The sequence below is a fragment of a genome, unplaced genomic scaffold (assembly GCF_019419815.1).
Source record: "Pyrus x bretschneideri cultivar Hongxiangsu unplaced genomic scaffold, Pyrus_bretschneideri_v1 Contig69, whole genome shotgun sequence".
In the NCBI taxonomy this organism is placed as follows: domain Eukaryota; kingdom Viridiplantae; phylum Streptophyta; class Magnoliopsida; order Rosales; family Rosaceae; genus Pyrus; species Pyrus x bretschneideri.
The window spans coordinates 621,612-648,180 of NW_025999808.1; the positions used below are offsets into that span (position 1 = coordinate 621,612).

Consider the following 26,569-nt stretch of genomic DNA (forward strand, 5'->3'; position numbering starts at 1 on the left):
TGTTTTCCTCACCAATCTGATAGTGAAGGTCTCAAACTTGTTCCTGAATAGACCAGCCAACTTCATCGGTGTCTCATTGTATGCATTCCTGTCCGACCACTGCGAAACCGGAAAAGAAAAAAAAATGAGAGAGAGGCAAGTCGGATTGGAACTTCCTATTCTTACCAATTCCAATTTGAAAGTCATTTGAGTTTGGAACACCCAAATCAAATTAGACATTTGAAATTGGGTTCGGAGTTGGACTATTAGTATTAGGAATATGTTCAACATTGCTGCGTCTTCTCAGTCAACATTGCTGCGTACTTGGTAGGATGCAACATAAAAATGATGCTCCTTAATACCCTCCTCGGATCCAGCAACCTTGTAATTAATCAATAATACAAATAATAATAATGTATTCGATGGGGTAGGCTGCACGATTGGATATGAGAAATGATTTTCACGCTCTCTCGTTACCTGTACGAGATTTGTTTGAATAATCCACCACCCGGGCATGCTCGTCGAACACGACGTTTTCCAACACTGCCCCAAACTTGATGGCTTTGAAAATGTCAGGCTCCTTCTCCCTTGAGAGGTCAATGCACTTGGTATAGCAAGCACCTTCGATGTTGGACAGACCAATCTCACTCCAACAGTGGTCATCGTCTTCAATTAAGAACCTATTGTGATCCGTTTACAGAGTTGTCTTTCTTGTACCTAATTATTCAAACATGCTAGCAAACATTTATCAGAACCAACTAGCCTCTTAGCATGCACTCTACGATCAAACATCAGTTGGTTCTATATCCCGACAATCCAAACAAGAGCACGACATCTCCGTCTTTCCCCATATTGCAACCAGAATGTAGGGAGAGGATACTGTCCGGCACTGTAGATGGTGAAGTCCGGAGTTCCGAAATTCTCCGGCTCTTCAGGAGTGGGTGGGATACACCTGCAAATGTACACTAATGAAGCTCATGCACGAGTTTTACAATGACATCAAAATCAATCGTTCGTGGGTCTTTATGTATCTTCGTACAGGTCTCCGACGTGGAACATGCCTCAAAACTTGCATGTTGCGCATGAACAATGAATGGAAAGCCCTGGCAGACATGATCCGCACTTTGATTTTGTTTTGTGGATTGCATCATCCCAGTTCAAGAATTGATCATTTAGAAAACCTGCAAATCGAAAATTCAAGACACAAACAACGATCTTGTACCCTGTTGAGAAGAACGACACCGTCTTCGCTGGCTACCAATGAGGGAGGCGGGGTTCTTGCAAAAAATACTGTCCAAAACTACTCAATTTTGTTAATTGGTGACTGGAAACTGCCTTCTTTTCTTTGTTTCCTTTTAAATTTGTGTCCAGAATTTCAAAAATTAACTTCGAAACAGATGAATTTTGAAGAAAATGAGGGGAAGGAAATGGAGAGAAACAACCTCCTTTGATTATATATATTAATAGGACCTTAAAAAGTACAAAAGAACCGTTTAGCATATCTAATGAATAGAATAACAATACGCCTACTTCTGAGTCTGTCCAATTCTTATTTCCATCAATTGCCTTGCCCCCCAGCTTCCCTAGAGTTTCTAGTTATTCTTCTTTTCTGCGAAGGTTTTAGAAATTTGTTCCAACCGCAAGTATCTCCTCGGTCAGCTTCTTGTTCTTCCCAGTCTTGTAATTTGTGAAAGTCTCAAGGTTCCTCTTGAACAGGCCAGCCAGCCTCATCAAAGTTTCATTGTATGCATTCTTGTCCGATCACTGCAACCACAAATAAAGATTCGGATATCACATTAACAATGAAGGTCAAGACCGAACAAGGAAACGGTATATAGAGAGAAAACCAACTTACAGTGTTCACTGGATCCAGTATTTCTGAAGGCACTCCCTCGACCTCAGTGGGGATTTCAAGTCCAAACACTTCAGTCTTCTTGTACTTCGCGTTTAAGAGGCTGCCGGAGTGGATGGCGTCAATGATTTTCCTGGTGTAGGGCAACTTAATGCGCTTTCCTGATCCATAGCTGCAGGAAAGAAAGATGTTTGTTTGGTTAATATTTTCTCACGGAAATGATTCTCTAAAATTATGATGATAATCGAATGAACATATACCTTCCACCGGACCAGCCACCAGCCATCCTGTTGCACTGTGCTTCTGCATCTTCTCAGCCAGCATTGCTGCATACTTAGTAGGATGCAACATTATAAATGCTGCACCGGAGCATGCTGAGAATGTTGCTGTTGGCTCCTTGATACCATCTTCAGTTCCAGCAACCTATAAATTTATCAACAATTAGTTAATATAGTAACCGAAATGTTAAGTGTTCACGAGTACAAATGCATCGCACGCCAAAAGTTTGACGTTCTTTGGATGTGGACCAATGCGTTGGGAATGTATTCGATGGGGTAAGCTGCACGAGTGTTCCCTGCAACCGGAAGAAAAACAGCTCAATATATTATATGGTCCATCAGAATTATGTATAAGCATAATCAATCACCGTATCATGAGATTCAAACTCAAATTGTGTGAATTTTGGGATGAAAACAATTGATATTTACCTGTAGCAGATTTGTCAGAATAGTCCACCTCTCGTGTATGCTCATCAAACACGATGTTTTCCAACACTGCCAACGAAGAAAAATCCGATAAATTCAAGTCGAATTCAAAAGACCAAACAAATTAAACACTATTACTTCTTCATCATATTGATTCCATCATATCCACATATCCAAGAAATCAAGGTGACATATTACCAGCGCCAAACTTCATGGCGTTCCAAATGTCTGGCTCTTTCACCCTTGACAGGTCAATGCACTTGGCGTAGCAACCACCTTCGATATTTGACACACCGTTCTCAGTCCAGCAGTGTTCATCATCTCCAATCAAGTACCTATTGTGATCCGTAGACAGAGTCGTCTTTCCAGTACCTAAATAGTAAAATGAAAAGAAAAGGCAAATACCATAAGAAACAATTAAACTGTCATACGCTAACAGAGAGCGAGCGAGAGTAAGAGAGCACATATCATATGGCTGTGAGACCAAGATGACAACCGCAATCTATTGATGATACTATACCTGACAATCCAAAGAAAAGGGCAACATCTCCATCTTTCCCTATATTGCGGCCAGAATGCAGGGATAGGATTTGTCACTTAGGCATGAGATAATGCATGACACTGAAAAGACCTTTCTTCATTTCCCCAGTGTACATGGTGCCGAGGATGACCATTTCCCTCCTAGCAAGATTAAGGTCTATGCTAGTAGAGGATGTCATGTAGTGGGTGTAACGATTACACGGGAAGTGGCCAGCATTGTATACAGTGAAGTCCGGAGTACCAAAATTCTCCAGCTCTTCAGGAGTGGGTCGAATACACCTGCGACCCACCAAGTTATAGAATTGTACGTACACTAAGCTAATATCACACGTGTTTGCACCTAGCTAGACGGAAAGCTACGTGCTTAGGGACGATACATAGAGAATACTCGGAAAAGATTACATGTCAAAACTTATACGCAACGTTAAGAGGACTTATCTGGCAGGCTTACCCAAAGGAGGAGGGAACGTATACAGAAAAATACACTGCAGAGAAAGCAAATTGTTCATAAAAACTCTAAAGCTTTACTTACATGTTGTGCATGAACAATGAGTGATAAGCTCTGGCAGACACGACCCGAACTTTGATTCTGTTTTCCGGATCTCAGTGACTATATTTGACAAGGCGTTTAGAAAACTTACCACACTGGATTTCTTCTCTTCATAACCTGGTGAGACTCTTTTTGAAATGGAGTCGGCTAAAGGAGGATCCTCTAGTACATCTACAAGGTTTGCCAAATCTGGTACATCTTGAACTGCTTCAGGTTTATGACGGGGAATGTTTGCATTTTAAGGAAGGAGGGTTTCCAAGTCTAAAGGTATTAGGTATGACAAATTAGGAGTGGAAAAGATTATCACGGATGAGGGAGTAATGCCTTGTCTAGAAAAGTGAATAATCCAGCGCTGCAACTTGTTGAAGAAGGACCGATCAGGCATTGAGCATTTAAAAAATTTAAAAGTTGCTAGAATTTTTCGATATGCCAAATGAATTAATCCAGCCACTACTTCCTGATAGTGGGGAAGATCATTGGAAAGTTGCTCACGTTCCAGCAGTTTACTTTTCTTATTGGAGAGGTGGGGCAGGGGATGTGAATTCATTAGAGATGATTCATCCAGTAACTTCTTCTGCCATGAGGAGGCTTCAAATATCCTATGGAAGGCATAGTTTAGGCTATGGCCTATATTTATTTAGTTTGTCATTCCCGGAAGGGGAATTCTAACTCGCAACCTCTTCAAACATTGTGGACGAGAGATAACACTCGACCAATAGAAAGTTGGTGGCTTTGGCCTATGATCAATAATTATAAAGAAGTCTATCATGAATTCATGACTCAGCTTCTACTCCTGCTTATAACTTGAATTAATTCTTGTACTCTTTTACAACCAATAATTTTTGGCTTTTTATAATCATGCTTTCGGTTGACTGAAAAATAACTTTACTTATATGAATTATGCACAGCATCAAACAAAAGTCACCGTACATGGGATGGGCTCCTCATGTTCAGTAGTGAATTTCCGAATGTTGTGAACGCCTTCCTACTAGTACAAAAAGACCAGGGAAAATGGTTCCTGAATGTTTTTTAGTTTTTCTTTTCAACCAAAAAAACAAAAGAAAAGAAGAGATGTTACGCCCCATAGCTTCAGTTTCACTTTAAGCAGTTAATGACTGAATTGACAATAAAAATAAAATAATTGCAATTACCTGGCCTGGGCATGGGCAGGGCATTTCTTAAATATCATTTATCCTTTCCTCTGAAAATTGTAATAGCACCCTATGTGGTTGGTCACAGAAACAAAGACAAAGTAAAACTGAGAGTCCTAGTTACTTCATTGGCAGCCTCCCTACATTGCACCTGAAAACAGATGCTAACTCATCCATTCTCTCTTTGTGAGCATTATTCCCGGCTACCAAATGCTTTGCTCCAATCTCCGTTTTTATGCTTTTCATGGGCTGAGTTGTCATCATTTTTTATTACTTGGAGGAATAGATCTCCTCTGTCTCAGCATTGCATCACACAGCTTTACAGCATCTACATTATCTCTTACATTATGTACTCTTACAATATTTGCTCCGCCCAGGACTGCGGCAGTGACAGAAGCAACAGTAGCAGCATCTCTCTCAGTTGCAGCAGTGCGATTACAAACTTCACCTAAAAATTTCTTTCTCGAAGGTCCAATTAGTATGGGCGCATGAGACAAAGCCAAACTTTTCCTCCCAATCTCTGCTTGAATATTTGGTAACCCCATCAAGATTTCCAAATTGTGTTCACAGTTCTTTGAAAATCCAAGTCCAGGGTCAATTATCATCCTCCAAGCTGGGATGCCTAATATTTCAGCTTCTCTCACCTTTGAGTATAACTCAGACACAACCTGCTTACAAACATTATCATATTGCAGGTTCTCGCTGTTCTGCATTGTCGATGGATCTCCCCTCATGTGCATTGCAATGTAAGGAACTTTAAGGTCAGCAACGACTTTTAACATGTTAGAGTCCAACTGCCCGGCAGATACATCATTTACAATATGAGCACCCTTACTGACTGCTTCTTCCGCAACTTCTGAATAAAATGTGTCCACAGATACAATCTTTCCCTCTGCTTCAGGCAGCCCAAGAACTGCTTCTAAGACAGGAATTAGTCTATCCAGTTCTTGTTGAACTGAAATCCTAGAAGCCATTGGCCGTGTAGACTGTGCGCCAATATCAATCATATCTGCCCCCTCTGAAATCATTGAACGGACCTGAGAAATTGCTGCCTCCACAGACTGAAACTTTCCTCCATCACTGAAACTATCTGGAGTCAAATTAAGGATACCCATTACCGAGGTTCTCGTTGACCAGTCCCAAAAGCCGTTTCCAATAGGCAAAACCCTCTTTAGTCCTTCCTTTCCAATGAGTGGTTCACCGCCCAATTTCTCCCAAGAATCAAAAAGCCCATCAGAATGGTTTGAGAAAGAATGCCAACAAGAAACTGTATCGCTGTCAATACTTGAACCCAGCAAATCCATTAGTGGGGCCATTACAAATGGTCTTTCCCAAATTCTTTCATGGGGGACCATAAGAATCTCAGAACTGATTCTTTGCTTTCCATAGAACAATATATCCAGGTCGATTGGCCTGGGACCATACCTAATACCATCAGTACGACCCATGTCCTTTTCAATTTTCTTCAGTGCTCCTAACAACTCATGAGGCCCAAGTTGTGTAACAGCTCTAACAGCAGAGTTGAGAAAATTAGGCTGATCAGTCACATAGGCTGGTGCTGTCTCATACAAGCAAGCATGTCTTGTGATGTGTATGCCCGATTTTCTCATTAACTGCAAGGCTTCATTGAAATTATGCAGTCTGTCACCCACATTGCTTCCCAAAGCAATCACTATCTCCTGGTCTGGAGAATGAACTTGTGCTGAGAAGTTTGGGGATGAATGTATGAAAGAAGAACATGATGCTGCATTGAAAGTGTAAACAAGCATCAGGAAGGCTGTTTAGGCCTCTATACTCAAAATGAAGCATTCGTGATACAAATTCATAGTCTCTTTTCCCATCGACGGCCTTTGTCGCTATTATACATGCAAGGATTTCTTCACCAATGAAAACATATTTTTATATTGCTACGACATAAAAAACACGAGTGAATGGAACTTGGGTTTACCTCGACAATACTTTGTGACATCATTCAATCGCTTCACTGTGGGCACGAGCTGCTTGACTATATTCATGTTAGAACTAGGAAGCAATCTACAGTCGTATTACTATTAGTCAGTTTTTGACATTTCAATTTCTCAAACACCAAACTTGAAAGAAACAGAAATTGAGCGGGGGGAAAATTAACCTCACTCAAAGTTGGAAGTTGAATCGAGCAGAAGAGGAGAGCAGGGCAGCCACTTGGCGGGCGATTATTGTGAATTACCTTCAAGGTGACCAACTGTTTGGAATGGAGCAGGAGCAAGGGCTAGGGCTAGAGAGGTAGCCCTCCCATTGAATTATTCTGCAATGGCATTGGGTGTGACTCAGACTCACAACAACAACAGAAGCTAAGAAAACAATCTGGAGAAGACAGCTCTCAACCAATTTCCCAAACCATATCAACACAACACTGCTAATCCCAAATTCACAAATTCTACTGCACCGAAATTTAATAAAGAAAATCACTTGGACCAAAATTAATTTTATATATATATATATATATATATATAGAGAGAGAGAGAGAGAGAGAGAGAGAGAGAGAGAGTTTACCTTGTTGGGAGATAGGAGAAGTTGACAGTGGAGCGGAGAGCGCATAGAGAAGAGAGAGACGAGAGAGTCAGCGCGGGTTACGTTAAAGAGGGAGAGGCTGCTCGGGAGAAAAATGTGTGGAGCTAAACCTAGGACTCTTCCTAACTGCAGTTCCACCGTTGCTAAGGCCCGGGCTATTCACCGTTTAATCCAGAACAGTAACTATTTTTAATCAACAGTAATTATATTTTACATTTCCATTCTTATATTGAATAGCTTTAGTAATAAGTAATAAAATATTAGTATTTTTTTTTAAATAATACAAACAAAAACCTTTGTTTTTTTTCACATGGTGCCGATGCACTCCAAAATCTTTTTTTTTAATTATTTTTTTCTTCTTCTTTTCACATGGTGCCAACTAAGGGTGGTTTTGGTACATTACCGTACCAAAATTTCTATATCAATTATCATACCAAATATTTGATACGGCAAAATCTATTATCATTACCGTACCAAACTTTCAGTATACCAAATAGTTGGGTTGGTATGGTATACCAATAGTAATTGTCATTTTGTTTTACGCCACTTAGTTTATCCAAAATATAATATTTTTTAAATTAATGTAGAAGTGTAAAAAATATAGAAAAAAAATATATAAATGCTCGTAATGACAAGCTTTACAACTTTCGTGAAGAGCTTAACTTTGAAATTTGCCATTATAATCATATAAATCATAGATCAAAATTTAACCGTTGATTGTTGTTTACATTCTTCATTTTTCTCATCAAATTTTGTTTTTTTCGGATTTTCTTTTTTGAAAACATGTTATATTAGATGATGTAGAAAGATGAATTGGATCGTTGACATTATCTTCAGAGTTTTACGGTTAGTGAAAATATTGCTTAATGTTTATAAAGTTTCTACAAACTATATGGCATCGACTCATATTTCTGTTAACCATAAATATTGAAACGTGATATCAAAGATCTGAACCGTTCATCTTCTTACACCCGCCAGATGATCATGTTTTCAAAAAAAGAAAATTTTAAAAATGAAATTCAATAAGAAGAATAAAGCGTAAATGACAATCGCCAGTTAAATATAAATTTAAGGTTTATGGATTATAGTGTTGGATTTTGAAGCTGACCTCTTCATGAAAGTTATAAAGTTTGTCAGTACGAGTGATTGTATATATTTTTTTACATTTTTTACACTTCTACAATAATTATTATTAATTTTGCCCTCAAATAATTATATGAATAAATACATAATATAATATTAATATTATTGGTAGGTACGGTATACCACCGGTACTGATTTTGGGTACCAGTACTGTACTGAAACAGTATGGTACGGTACAAATACCGTACCATTACCAATTGGTACAAATTTTTAGTAATAATTTGGTATGGTATGGTATGGTTGGTAAGGCGGTTGGTATGGTAATTTAGTAAAAATTTCCACCCCTAATGCCAACACATCATTCCAAAAGCTGTGTTTTTTTTTTTCCTTTCTTTTTCAAGCTCAACAGCTCTCTCTCACTTGAGCTCCGAAGGCAGGGCCTCAGACTCTGACAACATCAATAGCCGATCCGCACAAAAATTCACAATTTTTCCTTAGTTCGCCACCTCCTTAGTTAAAATCTCTCTCTCTCTCTCTCTCTCTCTCTCTCTCTCTCTCTCTCTCTCTCTCTCTCTCTTCCCCAAAAACAAATCCCAAGTTGTGACAGTCCGTCCCGGAATATTTGTACTGTAGGTGTGAAAAGACTAAATTGCCCTTGAACGTTAAATTGCGTGTGGGGTGTTGTTTAGTTTGTTTTTTTGGTTGTTGACTCAACTAGGACCACACACACACACCCACATACACCTAAACACCCGTGGACCCTCCCTCTCTCTCCTCCTTCTCGGATTTTTTTGCATTTCCGTACAAGTCATACGGACATCACCCAAATCAACCATTTTAGGCACGGATCGCCGTCTAGAAGGTAAGATTCGAACTCCTTGCAAGTTCTTGAGTTCATTTATACCATTTGTGAGACTTGAAACCTTCGAAAACCTCGAGAACCCTAACCCCATATTTCATGCATTGTTCATGCACACATGATCGTGAAGTTTTTAGGAGTTTTTAAGGTCGTATAAAGCTTTAGAACACTCTCACGAAGCTCAGAGAAGAAAGTTGAAGTGTTTAGGATGTAGGGAAGCCCAGTTTCAATGAGTTGCAGGTTTGGTTGGAATATCGTGGGTTTTTCGGGCGAGATTCCGTTGGTTTTAGGTCCCCAAAGTGGTAAGGTTTTGTTCTACTCTTCGTAAGCTTCATTTTCATACAAAATTCATGAATTTTGATTGAGAAACGAGTGAGATTTGAATGGAAGTTTTTCCCAGTTTTTCGGCGACGGCGACGAAGTCCGGCGGCTAGCCGGAGAAGAAAGGGGAATATTCCGTTAGTTTTAACGGAATATTCATAAAGACAGTAACGGCGTCAGGTTAGTTTTAACGGAATATTCCTAACGGCATTAACTACCGCCGTCAGTGTGCTAGGCACGTGCTTGTACATGGACGGCGCGTGTGGCCGTGCCTTGGCCGACACGTGGGTAGTCATAAAATTATTTTAAAAATATGGGGATGTTCATGAGGTTGAGTAGATCATGTTGGTATATTCAAACACCCCATTTGAACATTGTATGAGAAGTTATTACTTAGTTTTGGTTATGTGCTTTAAATTAACATTTATATAGTTGTTTCGCATATAGGTGAGACCTATCCTGAGGACGAGCGCAGTCGCTCGAGGCTTGAGGGCTACGACCCTTCCACATACCAGTGAGTGGGCTTTTGGTTTTCCGTATATATCTATATACTTGAGAGTTTTCCCAGAAAATGAAATTGAATGTTTATTTGTTTTAAAATGCCATGCAAAGTGCCTGCCTATTTATTTATGCATTAGTAGTCGCATATATGTATGTGTGGTGCTGCGGACGCACGGGTAAGTGCCAGATAAGTTTATAGTTTATGGTTGTGAATTAGTGGTTAGGTGAGATGCATTGAGAGCTCATAAACTTGCACCCCGGTGTTAGTGCTCCCGCTTAGAGTTAGGGCACAATTCTTCACGTGATGTTCACCTCCCGCACCACACGCTCATCTTGGATCCAAGTTAGGTGCACAGTCCTGTCGTACATACCACTTTAGGTGGTTCCGACTCGTAGGTGACCCACGATTATTCGCACAGTCTTCACGTGATCGTAGCACTTGAGCGTATTTATTTACACCCAGTCCTATCGTACAGACCACTTTAGGTGGTTCCGACTCGTGTGCAGGTATAGTTGTTGAGATGTGGATTCGAGCTCTAGATTCAGCCGTACAGGTCACGTTAGGTGACTCCGGCTGACATATCATTTGCATTGATTGATATCACCTAGTTTACTTATACTTTATGCTGAGAAATTTGTCGTGACATATTTATGAATGTTGTTATTCTGAGCATGATTTCGTTATATTCATATATTCTATTTTCTGGGAACTTATACAGGTTTTACGGAGAGGGGTTAGAACTTTTGAGAATGAAATGATTTTGAAAAGCTTTGTTTTTGCTCACTCACACTTTCTGTTTTGCGCCCTTCCAAGTTTTAGGTAGAAGCGCTTTGGTGGCTCACGAGAACTTTGACGGTGGTTCTGACAAACAACACAAATGTAGGATCACCTTTGGGTGTTGTGTAATTAGTATTCGTTCTACTGGACTACACTTAGACTTTTTGTGCTCTGATTATATTTATCACACTTAGTCTTACACTAGCGTATTACTTTAACTAGTTTATCTAGTAGTTTGGTTTTTATTTATTCGCTTTTCTATTATTATTTATACTTCCGCACTGTGCACATGGCTACATCACTCTCACATGACGGGCAACATGCCTTGATTTCGGTCGGGGTGTGTCACAAATCATGCGATCTGGATGCGCGAGTGGAAGAAGGGGGATCGCGAGTGCGTGGAGGTGAAGGCAGTGTGAGGTGTGGCAGCAGCTGCAGCGGAGGAGGGACTGGGGTGCGACGACAAAGGAGGGGGATCGCGAGTGCCCGTTGGGTTTTACATTCTTTTAATTTTTTTAAAATTTTAAATTTTTTATTAATATTTTTTATTTTTATTAATTTTATATTGTGGTTGACGTGAGCCCATGTCACATTGCCTTCAGGAGCTCGGGCTAGCATGAATCGTCGGGCCTTTCCCTCGGGCCTGCTCAGGCTCGCTTGCCAGCACACGCTGGGCTTCATCACTTGGGCTACATGGCCCTGTTCTTGCGCCTATCCCTCGGGCTGGAGCACACAGTGGACTTGCTCTAATTAAGTTTAGATACTTCTATTTACACACATTTTTATTTCTCACTTTTTAAAATTTTTGGTTATTAATCTTTTTAAATTCATTTGATCCAACAATATTGTGTGATAAGCATCATTCTAAAAATTCTCACCTAATGCTACTTAGCCCTAGTCTTGATACTAGGCGACTGACTACCATCCTGATTAGTTCATAGATGTTTGAAAATTAAAAAAATACGCCTACATCTACTTAGCCGTCCGCCTAGCTCACCTAATCTCACAAAGAATCTTCGTTCAATAAGAATAAAATGACAAAAATTCCCTTAGTTTTTGTTGGATTAATTTGGTTTATTTTTTTTATTCAATACGAAATGATCAAAATGATTAACGGTGAACAATCTCAATGACAACTTCTATCAATTTCAAATCACAATGACAAAAATGAAAAGTTAGCCAATCTCAAGGGTCATTTCAAGCTAAAAAGCCAAAGATTTATAATAAAAGTACTTCTAGTAGAAACACTTGTGAGCAACGCCACTTTCTGCTTTCTTGAAAGAAGCAATCTCCAGCTGCAACGGGCACCAGAGAAATACTCTGAATTTTGTCAAAGCTGAATTCATGCAACCAACCCTAAACCCTAAAATACATGTCACACAAATACTCTGATGCAATGTAACCCCATTTTGGCAATGCACGCACTGCAAAAATGAAGGATTTTTAGGTTCAAACGGTCATCCATCCGCGAGTAACAGAACACGAAACATTTACCGCGAAATGAACCAGTAGCGAGAAGGAGAAAATCATTAAAACTAAAGAAAAAGCATAAAGTTAGGTTATCTAAGGAAAGGAAAATTCAAAATACAAAGGTATAACGACAGCGCGTTTTAATCGATTCACCACGTCTCTAGGCATGCCATGCCACTAAACAATGGAGTATTACTCCCAAGTACAGTACACAAGGCCGCTCCTTCCAGGAAAATGATTCAACAAAAAAGCATCACCAATAAGAAAAGCAGCATAAACAAAGTTGGCCCGAAGTGCTCAATCAACCGAAAACTAGTGTTTCCTGGCCGCCCTTGCATTTTGAACCCCCCATTTTTCCGATAAGGATTTGTTACACTAGGCAGAAAATAAAGCAAGAGGCGACTCAAGACGCAACCAAATCAGGTGTTTCCGCCTCGATCGATAACAAAGCAGTATGGACTTTGTCCAACCAACCGTCCAGCCTATCACGCAAAGATTGGATCTGTGGAATCCCCAAAACTCTTGGCTGCACCCAGGACACATGCACCGTCTCCTCAACCTGATCGATTATTCCCTCAATCAGATGAACCTGCAGTCAACATCTCTCCCATAATTATTAAATAGAAAATAGAAAGAAAGCAACACTTTCTAACTACAGAATAAGCGAATAAGTCATCTAACACCCTGCTTGTCTGCAATATAGAAAATCCAAATGCAAATCAGATTAACAAAGAAACTACCAAATCATAACGTATTCAGTCTCCTTTTATTTATAAAATTAACTGTGCCAAGTCTTAAGTAAACCCCGCAAAAACAGAAAGAAAAAAAAATCCGATTAATTACTTCCTTGTTAAGGCAGAAACTACTATCCTAAATCTTCCCTTGTTACAACTATTGTACAAGACAGCTATACAACTACAAAACAATTGGATGCAATAAAGGCCTTAAATTTATTGTCTGAAACTAAATTGTATGTAAAATAATATTACAAATAAATACAAGAACAACATATAATTATTTCTACTCATTTGCATGTCACATGCTGCATGCTGCATGCAACATACAATATATCCTAGGTCAGTTATATTGAATTGAAAGTGTGGAACCCACAACATATGTGCAAATAAGATTTGAAATGCCAATACCATATACATAGGATCTAACACGTCTCAAACGTGTTCATGTGATCAACTTTAGAATACTAGCACTTTACCAAGTAAAAAGTTCAGTCTCTCAAATCATAAGCTTCTCATTTTTTTTTTTTTTTTTTTAAAATTCCTATTCTGAATGCAAGAGTTATGAAAAGTATCGTTGTGAGTACTTAATCTTTACTTGTTACTAAGACATGCATTGAGAACTGTCGTCATAAAAACCATTCTTCTCTACTGGTATACATCTGCAAGTGGGGAGAAATGAAAGGGCAGGGGTTGTAGAACTTTAGTTTGGACAATCCAAATTAATTCACTGTCCATCAAGTTTAAGAATACAGGAACTTACGGAAAGGCTCTTCACAAGAAGATGCTCCACATCCTCAACAGAAAGTTTGGTGCGCTCTGCAATGATACTCAATGGTATAGTCCGATCTTCAGATGGCCGGCTGCAAGGACCATATCAATTTAGTGAATAGTAGTTCAAAAGCACACACCTTTGTTACAGATTACAAGTGAAAGGACAATCTAGAACACACAAACCTGAAGATAATTTCCATCAAGCATAGAATGTTAATCTTCTCCAAAAGCTTCTTCTCATTTTCAACTAATGCTGGTTGTGCTCTCAAAGCAGCATTGTGTACACGACATAATTCTTGATACCGAACTAAATCACCAGAGTTGAACGCTTGAAGAATATAGTAAAGCCACTCTACCTTTGTCCCTAGAAGGCTCTTAATCTGGATAGATTGTTAAAATTTGTCATATATTAAAAAAGAAAAGTGAAGCACAAATAACTTATAATGTAGCCTACAGGCTACACATATCAGAAGAAACACATGGCAACTACATAGAAACTTTTTAGGTATGTAATTAATATCTATATAAGCAGTAGGTCTTTCTAGTTATGTAATTAATATCTATATAAGCAGTAGGTCATCCACTAAAACACTAATGGACGGTGCAAGCGTCCACGGTAGGGTAGATAAGAGAAATTCAGATCCTAAAACCACATGGTTCACTAAATCATTATGCAAACCCAATGTACAAACATTTATCCATGTAAAAAGAACCATGTATGCACATATCATACATAGATCCAGGCAACTAGGTTTGAGATGACAATCACTTCATGATAGTCTATAGCAGTAGAAATCAAAAGTAATTTATCAGGCTCTAGGTGGGAAAGTGAAAATAAAACCAAAGTAAAAAAAGGTACATGAATTGCGGTAATAACTGGTGACTGTACAGTGTATGATAAATAGCAGTATCAACAAGACTGCATTGCGAATCTACATACAGGCTTAGTTGCGCATGCATTACTTAGTTTCTGATCAATTTCAAATCCAATGTCCTAGTATTTGGTGCAAAAATATTTCATATAAAGTAACAAAAACACCTTGTGCATCTTGAAAGGGAACTCTTCCACGTAACACGCAGTGCACAGGAAGCAAAATATTATGAAACCAAACAAAAAACTCAGCAAAAATGTTCTTACGATAGGATGCGCAAGCAGCTCTCCAAAGTTGTAGATATTATCTCCCAGGAGTGCAGAAAGGGACAAATCAAATGCCAGATCCTTAAATACGATGCAAACAACCAAACCGTTAAAAAATTATCATGGATTAAACAAAATAAACTACCAATCAGTCACTCAGAAGTAAAAGTAAAATTAAAAAGTTACCAAATATGAACAGTTGACTCATAGGAATCTGAAAGATAAATATTACTGTCGGCAGAGGCTATCACTCACACCCTAATCACAACTGTTCAAATGCAAACTGAACCAGTAAAGAGTAAAAAAGTATGAAATGAGACCCTTAATTAACTATGGGTTGAACAGAGTCAATGTTCAAGGCAGCCTGCACACTACAAGTGCACTTAGCCAAGTTAATGGATTCTCCTAGAAGGGTACTAACATGTAACTACAAACCTTTCCAGTTCTTGCAAACCAGAAATGCCCAATTAACTGACAGAAATAGAATTGAATGCATTTCTCCTCTTTCGTCCACCTATGCTACAATAAATAAAAATTATACTACACCATTTCTATTCAAGAACATAAAAGGTTAAGTTCCCTGACATTAATCCTATTCCATATTTGTCCAACCAATAACATCTTCACATTAAGTTGTATTCTCTAAACTACCCTATTAAAATTATGGCTACAATCATGGAACTCAACATTAGGTAACTGATGATGGCAGGAAGTAGAAGATTGTCCATTCTCTTTATTTTATTCCTTTGGCATAATATATTTATAAGGCAAAGCATGGTTTGGAAGATTTGAATCCAAGCATGGAACTCAACAAATTATTACACTTGATGCAAGAAAATGCTCTGTGTTTCTACAAAACTAGTGATTTGGTGAAAGCAAAGCCAAAAACAGTTTAATAAATACACATGCATTTAAAAGATCCTGCAGACAGGAATATTTAGAAGAGACGTTTTGCCAAGGGAGATGCAAACATAAGAAATGGAAGATATTTAAATTTAACAAACCATTTGTCTCTAGTATGTATGTGCAACTACAGATTTCAAGCCTTCTTGTAACATAACATTCCAAAATAATGATGGGATGTAGAACCTAGGAATAACTGCAAAGGAAAATGGTTCACGCATAAGACTATCAATGCATACCAGCTTGAATGATTCTGAGAGAGACTCCACTGATGTGTATGCTAGATAAAGAAGAGCACTTTTGTAGAACTCAGCAAATTCTTGACGGAACTTATGATATTGAGATGATACCCAATAATAGCTAGCATATACAGATGGATCAATGTCAGTCATACTGTCAAGTGTAGTCTTTCCATCTTCTAGAAGCCTTTTGCACTCTTTTTGGTCTTGTTGCTCAAGTTTGAATATTGCTATTTGCATCTTAATGTAAAGGATTGGTTCCTCTATGCGTTTCTCTCTAGTGGCTTGAAGCTTCTCAATCACCCCTTCTAGGTAACTGATAGCAGCTTCCTTCTCTGGGTACTGTCGAGAAACGATGACCGCAAAGTGTGCGAGCTTGAGAAGGTTGATTTTAGTCTCAAAATCGGTGATGAAATTGTGGTATAACTGTATTAAAGCATCACCAGCCTGATATTCAATAACAAGAAACAAAAGTCAGATGTGGGAAGAAAGGACACATCCAAGAAACAAAACGTCATACTGGAATGCTTACCAATTCAAGAAAAAATACAACTTGTACATACATCCACAGACATAATACTAGCAACTAGTATTAAGAGATCATACATAACGGCATTCAACAGACCACAATTCAACAACTGATGAATTCGATTATTCAAGAAAATGTGCCAGGTTAATGAAATTCTTCGTACAAATGAATTACATGATAAAACATAGAACCAGATGAATCCAATGCTAATTGGCTTTGTACTTTTTATCAATGCTATTGACATGTTCGGTCAAGTATAGATAAGTGCAATCTAATCTCATCTCAAGATGCTTGTAAAATAGCATTATCCTGATTAAGATCAAAACATACTTCAACAATTAAATTCCTTACGGCACACAACCATAACATGTGATGTGAAGGCACAAAGGAAGCTAAACATGACCAATTATAACTTACAAAGCAATCAAGCTACTGGCCTTGGGATGAGGATGGCAAACCTAGTTCCATGCAAATGCATGCCTAAATGTTTTTATTTTTTCCAGTTACATGCATGCTGAAATGTTATAAATGCATTTCTCATGATAAATGCACTGCACGGAGATCGAAAACTGAATAGAAAATACAATACCTATTGCGTCACATTTGTGACAACTACAATAAAGTACTTAAACTAACTTCAATTATTTGCGAGATAGTCTCTATATCTTATACAGTTCAAATTCCATTATTCTCACCTTTTAAACATTAAGGGTCTCCAATCTAATTCAGTTAATTCCTTAATCTACGAAAACAGGCATGTTGTAAAAAATACATTGAGAAAGAGAGAACATTTAGACTATGGGTTAATTTTGGTAGAGGCAGTTGGAAAGCATCTTCAAAGTAGCTTTTAAACCGTAGTTTACTTTGATATATGTTTCTATACAATGCATGGGTCATACTAAACACTTTAAACAACTTCGCTATAACTGCGTAACCTCATAACAGGAACCCATTTAACCTCCTATGAGCTCCTCCCCCCTCCAGGTAGCAATGAAAGTTAAATTGCACGCCACAAAGTATACATACAAAAATACAAATTATTTGATGCATGGAGCTACATGATAATTAAGCAGCCACATGCTAATTAAGCAGCTTACTTCAAACAGTTACAACCCACTTTGCGCCCAGACAAATAACTGTAATTGGAATGGGTTCCAAGGGAATTAAAACCCATAAAAAAAAAAAGGCATCAAGATTTAAGCCTTTGGCTCCAATCTAATAATTTAAAAAATTCGGATCAAAAGAATTAGTTACTCACAAAGAATAAAACTCAAAAGCAGAATGAATGGATTCCTAGTTCTTGGACCTCTAGTTACTCAAATTACCCGAAAAGAGTAGAACCACAACAAAGGCAAACGCTTTCAAAGACTTACACTAGGGTGTCACTTAATGCAACCAAAAGCAAAAATTCTAAAGATCTCTTCAAGCGTAACTTGTGCATCTTATCCAGTATGAATCACGATCTACAACCCAAGTGAGAAAACAAAACCAAATGGAAGAATCTCACACAAAAAAACCCTAGTTCCACAACAAAAAACCTAATTTTTCAATCCAAAAGCTCATTTCCCTATTAATTTCCCCTAAAACCCCTAATTCAGCATCAAAACCCAAATACCACTTGAAGCCCCCAACCTAACGATTTCACAAACCCTAAATCTCCAGAAAAATTGTCTCAACTCACATTCCTACACTCAAGCATCAAGGAAACCCAAAATTGGGGGTGGGAAACAGACCTGAAAGACGGCGAGAGCAACGAACTGCTCGAGCTTGAGAGTGAGCTGGTGCCATAGCTTCCTCTGGTACAGATCTGCGAGTGAATTGTACCATTCGGCGAGCTCCGGATGCGCGTTGCGCAGCAACTCCAGGTACTGCAGCGCGGCCATGGCTGGTTCAGAGAGAGTTTGCGAGGGTTGGAGACCCAAGGCCTGGTTTGGTTTCTATTTATGTAAATCCCCAAAAACACCTCATTTAGCTTGTGCTCAAAGAAAGAATACAACACAAAAGTGAGACATTTGTTGGAGGCCTTATTTACTTGGTTTAGGAGATGGATGTGCGGCATGCCAAGTCGGGTCGGGTATAAGTGATGCCTTGGTTCGTTCTAGATGGAACAAAAATAAGAGAAAAGAAAAGAGTACTATTTAGCGGTGAGCACGGTACAATTTTATTTTCAAATTGAAACCGAAAAGTATCAACTGTTCGGTTCGGTGTGATTTTGCTTAATTTTTTACAAAATTCGTAACAGTTGTTTATATCGGTTCCTGTTCGATTCATGTCGGTTTACGATTCGGAATACTAAATCATTTGAATATCAAATCACAACTTGTTTTTCGCATGCTTACATTCAAATATATCTTCTAAAATGGTAATACAAAGTTACAAACAAAACAAAATTCAAAACAAAACAAATTCTTTTGAAATACTAAATCAAAATGCAAATGTTCTTGGCATTGGCACCAAGCAAACAAAAAAAGAAACACGCTTCAAATGTCCTTGGTAGCAACAGCAAGCAAACCGGCCTTAGCACCTGAAACTAAACAGCAGCTCCTTGGTACCGAAAAGTAAAGAGCAGCTCTTTTTCAAGCAGCAAGCAAACAAGTAGTAGCAAACGAAATATACATTCACACACACATACTGAATTACACAAATATACATTCACACACATATATATATATATATACACACACACATTCACACATATAGCTTTGTGGTAGTGTGCAGATATGTTGGAAACTTGGAACAGTATCAGAACTCACATTCACACACATATATATATATCGCCGTGCCTCCATTTCTCTGCGTGTATGTATATGTTTTTTCTAAGTTTTGATTATGAAGCTCATGATATTGTGGTCCAAACTGCAGGAACATTTGTGAATGCAATCTCGAGAAGCAATAAAGCCGGGTCTCTAACATATACATATAAATTCACATGTACATGCATCTTCTTTATCATACAACTATTTAATTTAATTTAATTAATTCTTTATATAAATGGTTCGGTTTGGTTTTGAACAATTCTACCAACATGAAAATCGAAACTTGAGCTGGTCGGAACGATTCAGTTTGGTTCTTGAACCTATGTTGACTTTTTTATTGTTAATACGATTTGTTATAGTTTATTTGTCGCGGTTTGATTCGGTTTCACGATTCTGCGGTTTTTATGTTCACCCCTAAGTATTATTGTGTCTACACACCTATCTTAATTGAGGATTAACTATAATTTATATTACGAGATCTAGAAGTCATTTGTAAAATGAGTCACAAGATTTCAATGTCCTCATATTATACCATGTAGTTTTTAAAATTAACTAATTTTACCCCTCTGTCAATTTTAGCGCTTACTTAAATGTTAAGTGTTGTTGTGGCATAGACCGATTCCACATTTGAAGTACACATTGCAGCAATTTAACCTCTTGGTCACAACAATTTAGAGTATTGGGTTAGGAAGCATGAAGTGTTTTAGGCGCGAGATAGTTATTGTAGAAATTGCCCTTGGGTGGATGATAGTTTAGTCTACATGTGCTTCAAATGAGGACACAGTCTATACCACATCAGCAATTAACGTCTAATTAGACGGTGAAATTGAAAAGGGCATTAAATTGATGCAATTCAGATACTACGTAGTGTAACATGTGAAAATTGAAATCTCACGGGCCATTTTACCAATGACCCCCAAACTTTGTGGTGTAAAATGCAACCCCTTCTCTCTTACTTTATATTAGTTTGTCATATCTATGATATTAAGAGAAGAGGGCATATATACCCTTTTTGAGAGGGCGTTAAATTGCCCCAACTTATTTTGTTTTATTTCATGTATGCTACTTTTTCAGAAAATGAGATTATGTTATTCCATCGCATCTCAACTTTTTGGTTTTAAAATCTTATAATCACAATCTTTCATTCTGTGCCCTTGGATCCAAATGAAAGGACAATCCCATTGAATCCCAACAAGCGGTTGAATCAATCCTATTGAAGCCGCAAGTTCACCGTAGGCTTCATTTTCATCGTGACCATTACTTCAATCCAGCTGCCTCCCCTTTCCCCTCCACTTCTACCATAACATCTTGGGTTATCTCTGAAACCTTTGTAGATATTGAAAGTACTCTAGGTATATTGTATATTATCTGTGTAATAGGGTTTGTGTCAACCCTAGTAAGTGCTTTACCTAAAGTAAGTGCTTTACCTAATTGTATAAGAGTCTTGTCTTGTTGGCAGCTGTCTTGTCTTGTTGGCAGCTGGTTGGCAACTCCTTAATTCAAGGAGGTTAATTATTCTTCCTATGCCGACTTCCAGCTTGATTAAGGTTGTTCTAGGTTAGAGTCTTGAGTGTTGAGTGTTGTTTGCAACTCACTCAAACTCCTCTATATATTTGTATTATGTTTCGGTTCCTAGACATAACAATATATACAAATACACAAACTTCAAAAGTTAACATGGTATCAGAGCAGGCATCCCTCTGAAGCCTGTCTTTGAATATCTTACGCTGTGATTTCTCTTCAGCAAAACTATGGCTGATGAGCATTCGGAGAAAGAGAGCACCATTGCTTCTCCTTCCACTCACATCTCTGAAATGGATATCAATCCAAATCAACGACTCAGTTCAGTGTTACTGAATGAGTTCAACTATTTACCGTGGGCAAGAGCGGTTAGTCTCACACTAGGTGGAAGATCCAAACTGGGTTTCATCGATGGCAGCCTTCCTGCTCCTAGAGTCACTTCTCCTGAATATGGAGGGTGGCTTTGCAAAGATCAGCTGGTCATGTCATGGCTGCTTAATTCCATGGAAAGAAAGATTGCTGAGATCTTCAGCTATTCCGAGTCGTCACTCACTCTCTGGACAACAGTGAAGGAGATGTATGGTAATCAAAATAATTCTGCCCGCATTTTTCAACTCAAGAAGGATATCTCCAGCGTTCAACAAGAAGGTAAAACCTTTGTTCAACATCTTGGCTCTCTAAGAAGCATGTGGAATGAGCTGGATGTCTATAGACCTCACACCACTGATCCCACTGTGCTTCTTAAAAAAACTGAAGAAGATAAGATATTTCAATTGCTGTCTAGTTTGAGCTCAGACTATGAGGATTTGAGAAGCCATACCCTCATGAATCTTGAGCTACCATCCTTCACTAGCATTTGTGCAACCATCCAACGTGAGGAAGTAAGAAGAAAAGTCATGAACAATGGTACAAAAACCATTGTGACTGAAGCTAGGGCATATCTGACAAATGAAAAAAGATACAAAGGAAAAAACCCCCATCTAAAGTGCCTACACTGTGACAACATCGGGCATGTGATAGATAAGTGCTGGATTCTCCATCCAGAACTTAAGCCAGATTTCATGAAGGACAAAACCACGCAGAAGACAAGTCGAGCACATCCTCGTGCCAACACCTCAACATCTTCATCTTTCAACAGTTCTGATCCATACAAACAGTTCACTGCAAATCCTGCTACTCTTATAAATGAGTTCGCAACCTATCTCCATCAAAAGAAGGGTAGGGAAGATCGTGCTGCTGAACATGAAGATGGAAGTACCTCGGCATTGCTTGGCAAGTTTGCTGGTTTCCTGGCTGATGCTGATCGCTTACCTCAACAAGACATGAAAGGTATCATGAATGCTTTCAAAACTGCTCTTAAAATGAATGAGTTGCATGATTTTTGGGTTGTAGATTCCGGTGCCACAGATCACATGACTAATTAAGTGTCAAAATTGCATAAATTCGAGAAACTTCATAAACCATCACATGTGTCTGTAGCTAATGGTGAAGGTGCTAGGATTGTAGGCAAGGGAAAAATTCACTTAATATCTGATCAAATAGAGTCCATGGCCTTATACGTGCCTTCGTTTCCATTCCAACTTCTCTCAGTAGGAAAAATCACAAATTCCTTAAACTGCTTAGCCATTTTTTCACCAGAAAATGTCATTTTTCAGGATCTTGTCACCAAGAGGAAGATTGGTGAGGGATTTTACCTAGATGGTCTCTATTACATCTCGAAAAGCTCTCCCAGTGGATTACAAGCAAAGTCTATACCCGTACATGTCTCCATTCAAGACCAGTTTTTGTGGCACCAGCGATTAGCACACCCATCTCAACATGTTTTGTCCACCTTGTTTCCAGATTTAGACAAAGAACAAATTCATTGTGAAACTTGCCACATGTCAAAGGCAACAAAGCTACCCCTTCGTTCATCTTTGTCTAGAGTTTTTCATCTTTTTGAACTTGTACACTCGGATGTATGGGGACCAACTAGTGAGTCTTTTGATGGTTACAAATATTTCATAACCTTTGTTGATGACTATTCAAGAGCAACTTGGTTATATTTGTTAAAATCAAAGAGTGAAGTGATGGAAGTGTTTAAAGACTTTCATAGTCTTGTTAAAAATCATTTTTCCTCTCAAATCAAAACTCTAAGGTCTGATAATGGCACCGAATACATGTCCCAAGTCATGAAACAATATTTGAGCAACAATGGCATCATGCATCAAACTAGTTGTGTTGGCACACCTCAACAAAATGGTATTGCCGAGAGAAAAAATCGAGATCTCCTTGAAAAAACTAGGTCATTGATGTTTCAAATGAATGTACCTAAACGTTTTTGGTCTCAAAGTGTTATGGCAGCCACTTACCTAATCAACAGGTTACCTAGCAGGGTTTTGGGGTTCAAATCACCAATGGAAATTGTAAAAAACAGGAAAATAGACCTGTCACACCTTAAAGTCTTTGGATGCATTTGTTTTGTCCATGTTCAGTCCTTGCATCGAGACAAACTTGACCCGATAGCAACCAAATGCATTTTCCTTGGTTACTCATCCACACAAAAGGGATACAAATGTTACAATCCACAACTTAAGAGGTTAATTGTTTCCAAGGATGTCAGATTTCATGAAACTAACCCTTATTACAGCCAAGCTCTGGATAGTTCAAGTGAGGGGGAGAATTACTTGGATTTGTTTCCATTGCCAAGAACTGAAATCCTTGCCACTGAAGTACCTGATGCAATGGGGCCTGTTCATCACACAAATATCCCTACTGAAAATGACAACCAAGCCTCAAGTAATGATACCAACAATTCTGAATCAATCCACAGTATTGCTCCTGAGGAATCATCCTACGAGTTGCAATCGACTGCACCTCGACACAATCCTACTCGTGAAAGACATCCTCCAGCAAGACTGCAAGACTTTGTCACTTACAAACCAAGACATCCACTGTCTCACTACGTATCCTATCACAAAATGTCTCCTAAACACATTGCTTTCCTGTGTACTATATCTGAGCATGTTGAGCCTCAGTCATTCCAAGAAACAAATCAATCACCAGTTTGGCAGCAAGCCATGCAAGATGAACTGCATGCCCTTGATCAACACAAAACCTGGAGCATTGAGACACTGCCTAAGGGAAAGAAGACAGTAGGTTGCAGGTGGATATACAAGGTTAAATTCAACTCAGATGGATCCATAGAAAGACACAAGGCAAGATTAGTGGCTCGTGGTTTTACTCAAACATTTGATGTGGACTACAAAGAAACATTCGCCCCTGTTGCAAAGATGAACTCTGTAAGAGTACTCCTTTCAGTTGCTGTTAACAAAGGATGGCCTATGTTTCAAATGGACGTAAAGAACGCCTTCTTACATGGTGAGCTTGAAGAAGAAGTCTTCATGAGGTTACCCCCAGGCCATCCTCAAAGTCATGAACCTGATCTTGTGTGCAGATTACACAAATCAATTTATGGTCTTAAACAGTCACCAAGAGCTTGGTATGCCAAGCTAAGTTCAGTCCTCACAACGGTTGGTTTTAAAAGAAGCAATGCAGACTCTTCATTGTTCGTACGCACGGGCACTGCTGGGAAACTGGTCGTTCTTGTCTATGTCGATGATTTAATCATCACAGGAGACAACATGGATGAAATAACTAAGCTCAAGCATTCACTGCAACAACGTTTTGCCATCAAAGATCTTGGCATACTTAGATATTTTCTTGGCATCGAAATGGCTACCTCTCCCAAGGGTTTCTTTCTCAGCCAACGGAAATATGTTCTGGACCTTCTCAAGGAAGCAAACATGAGTGATGCTAAACCTGTCAATACACCCCTAGACACGAAACACAAACTTAGCTTGGAAGGGCAACCACTGCCCAACATCAGCTATTATCAGCGTCTTGTGGGTAAGCTGATCTACTTGACTATTACAAGGCCTGACATAGCCTATTCAGTAAGCATTGCTAGCCAATTTATGCACTCTCCCACCATGGAGCATTTTAATCTTGTCAAGAGACTACTTCGGTATCTCAAAGGTTCAATAGGTCGTGGCATCATCATGAAAAAGAATGAGAGCACTGAGATCACAGGCTATTGTGATGCTGATTGGGCTGGCAACTCTATTGATCGTAAGTCTACAACGGGGTATTGCACATTTGTGGGAGGCAATCTTGTTACCTGGAAAAGTAAAAAACAAGCTGTAGTTGCTCGATCCAGCACTGAGGCTGAATATCGCGCCATGGCATCTACTGCCTGTGAACTAATATGGTTGAAAGGTTTGCTGTGCGACTTAGGTGTCTCTACTACTCAGTCCATGTCTCTTTTTTGTGACAACCAAGCGGCAATGCACATTGCGTCCAACCCTGTCTTCCACGAGAGAACCAAGCACATCGAAGTTGATTGTCACTATGTCCGTGCACAGGTACAATCACAGGTCATCAAAACTCATTTTGTCAAGAGCTACGATCAACTTGCAGACCTATTCACTAAACCTTTAGCATCACCTCAGTTTCAGCGGCTTCTCGGCAAGCTTGGATCCATCAACCTTCTGGATCCAGCTTGAGGGGGAGTATTGAAAGTACTCTAGGTATATTGTATATTATCTGTGTAATAGGGTTTGTGTCAACCCTAGTAAGTGCTTTACCTAAAGTAAGTGCTTTACCTAATTGTATAAGAGTCTTGTCTTGTTGGCAGCTGAGTCTTGTCTTGTTGGCAGCTGTCTTGTCTTGTTGGCAGCTGGTTGGCAACTCCTTAATTCAAGGAGGTTAATTATTCTTCCTATGCCGACTTCCAGCTTGATTAAGGTTGTTCTAAGTTAGAGTCTTGAGTGTTGAGTGTTGTTTGCAACTCACTCAAACTCCTCTATATATTTGTATTATGTTTCGGTTCCTAGACATAACAATATATACAAATACACAAACTTCAAAAGTTAACAGTAGATGACTACATGTTGTGCTAATTTTAGATTTAGGTTGTCTTTAAATATGCCCCAACAGTCCTATTGTTGTGGTGAAGCTTAATTTTGGATTACATGTCTTAAAAATTAGTCCTTTGTTTGAAGTTTGAATTGAGGTTACCATTCCTAATGAAAATTGTTACACCACATAAATCCTCTTTTTAAAAAATTAGTCCGTATTTAGTAGCCATGCTTGAATACTTCTCTATTTCATCGTCACCCTCTTCACATCTTCATCTAAAATATTCTTTGACAAGTTCTTTGCTGCAAACTGAGCAGCTTTTGCTCTTCGTGCCCATCAAATATACCAAAAATCGCCTATAAACTCATCGGCTTTTTTATTTTGTGCATTTTTAGGTGGAAGGGTTGAAGGAGATTGAAACTTAATCTGAAACTCTAGATTCTGACGAGGTTTTCCAGCGAATTTGGAAGCTTCCCGACTTTTTGAGGCCCTCTCAGTCATTCAGTCACCAAATCATATGTATATTTTGATTCTCCTCCTCTTGGATTTCTTTGACCATCTAATTCTTATAGGTAATTGCGGGACCATAATTTTCCAGGGCTGAAGTAAGGCTAATTAGAATAGTGTTAACTCAGAAGTTTGGTCATAGATCATCAACTCTAAGTGAAGTTGTATTAGACGGAGCAGTGGTGCCACCATCACCCTGGTATAGGGCAATAGGCAAAGTCCGAGCGACTC

General features: G+C 38.8%; 2 protein-coding genes and 1 pseudogene across 2 annotated transcripts; all 3 read right to left on the minus strand.

Annotated features, from left to right (window-relative positions):
* Nucleotides 1-1,399: 1,399 nt before the first annotated feature.
* LOC125468189 lies at nt 1,400-4,800 on the minus strand (annotated as a pseudogene).
* LOC103941643 (folate synthesis bifunctional protein, mitochondrial-like) lies at nt 4,764-7,467 on the minus strand. Its single transcript, XM_009351850.3, has 4 exons — nt 7,309-7,467; nt 6,905-7,060; nt 6,725-6,810; nt 4,764-6,520 (listed from the first exon to the last, which is right to left on the minus strand). The coding sequence occupies exons 3-4, from the start codon at nt 6,789-6,791 to the stop codon at nt 5,037-5,039; spliced, it is 1,551 nt and encodes a 516-aa protein (XP_009350125.2). The 5' UTR covers nt 6,792-6,810; nt 6,905-7,060; nt 7,309-7,467; the 3' UTR covers nt 4,764-5,036.
* A 4,944-nt stretch (nt 7,468-12,411) lies between these two features.
* On the minus strand, nt 12,412-18,666 carry LOC125472293 (26S proteasome non-ATPase regulatory subunit 13 homolog B). The gene is made up of 6 exons (XM_048573525.1): nt 18,389-18,666; nt 16,127-16,573; nt 14,985-15,065; nt 14,030-14,226; nt 13,836-13,935; nt 12,412-12,927 (listed from the first exon to the last, which is right to left on the minus strand). Exons 1-6 carry the CDS (start codon nt 18,536-18,538, stop codon nt 12,742-12,744), a joined length of 1,161 nt encoding a protein of 386 aa, XP_048429482.1. The 5' UTR covers nt 18,539-18,666; the 3' UTR covers nt 12,412-12,741.
* Between the last annotated feature and the right edge of the window lie 7,903 nt (nt 18,667-26,569).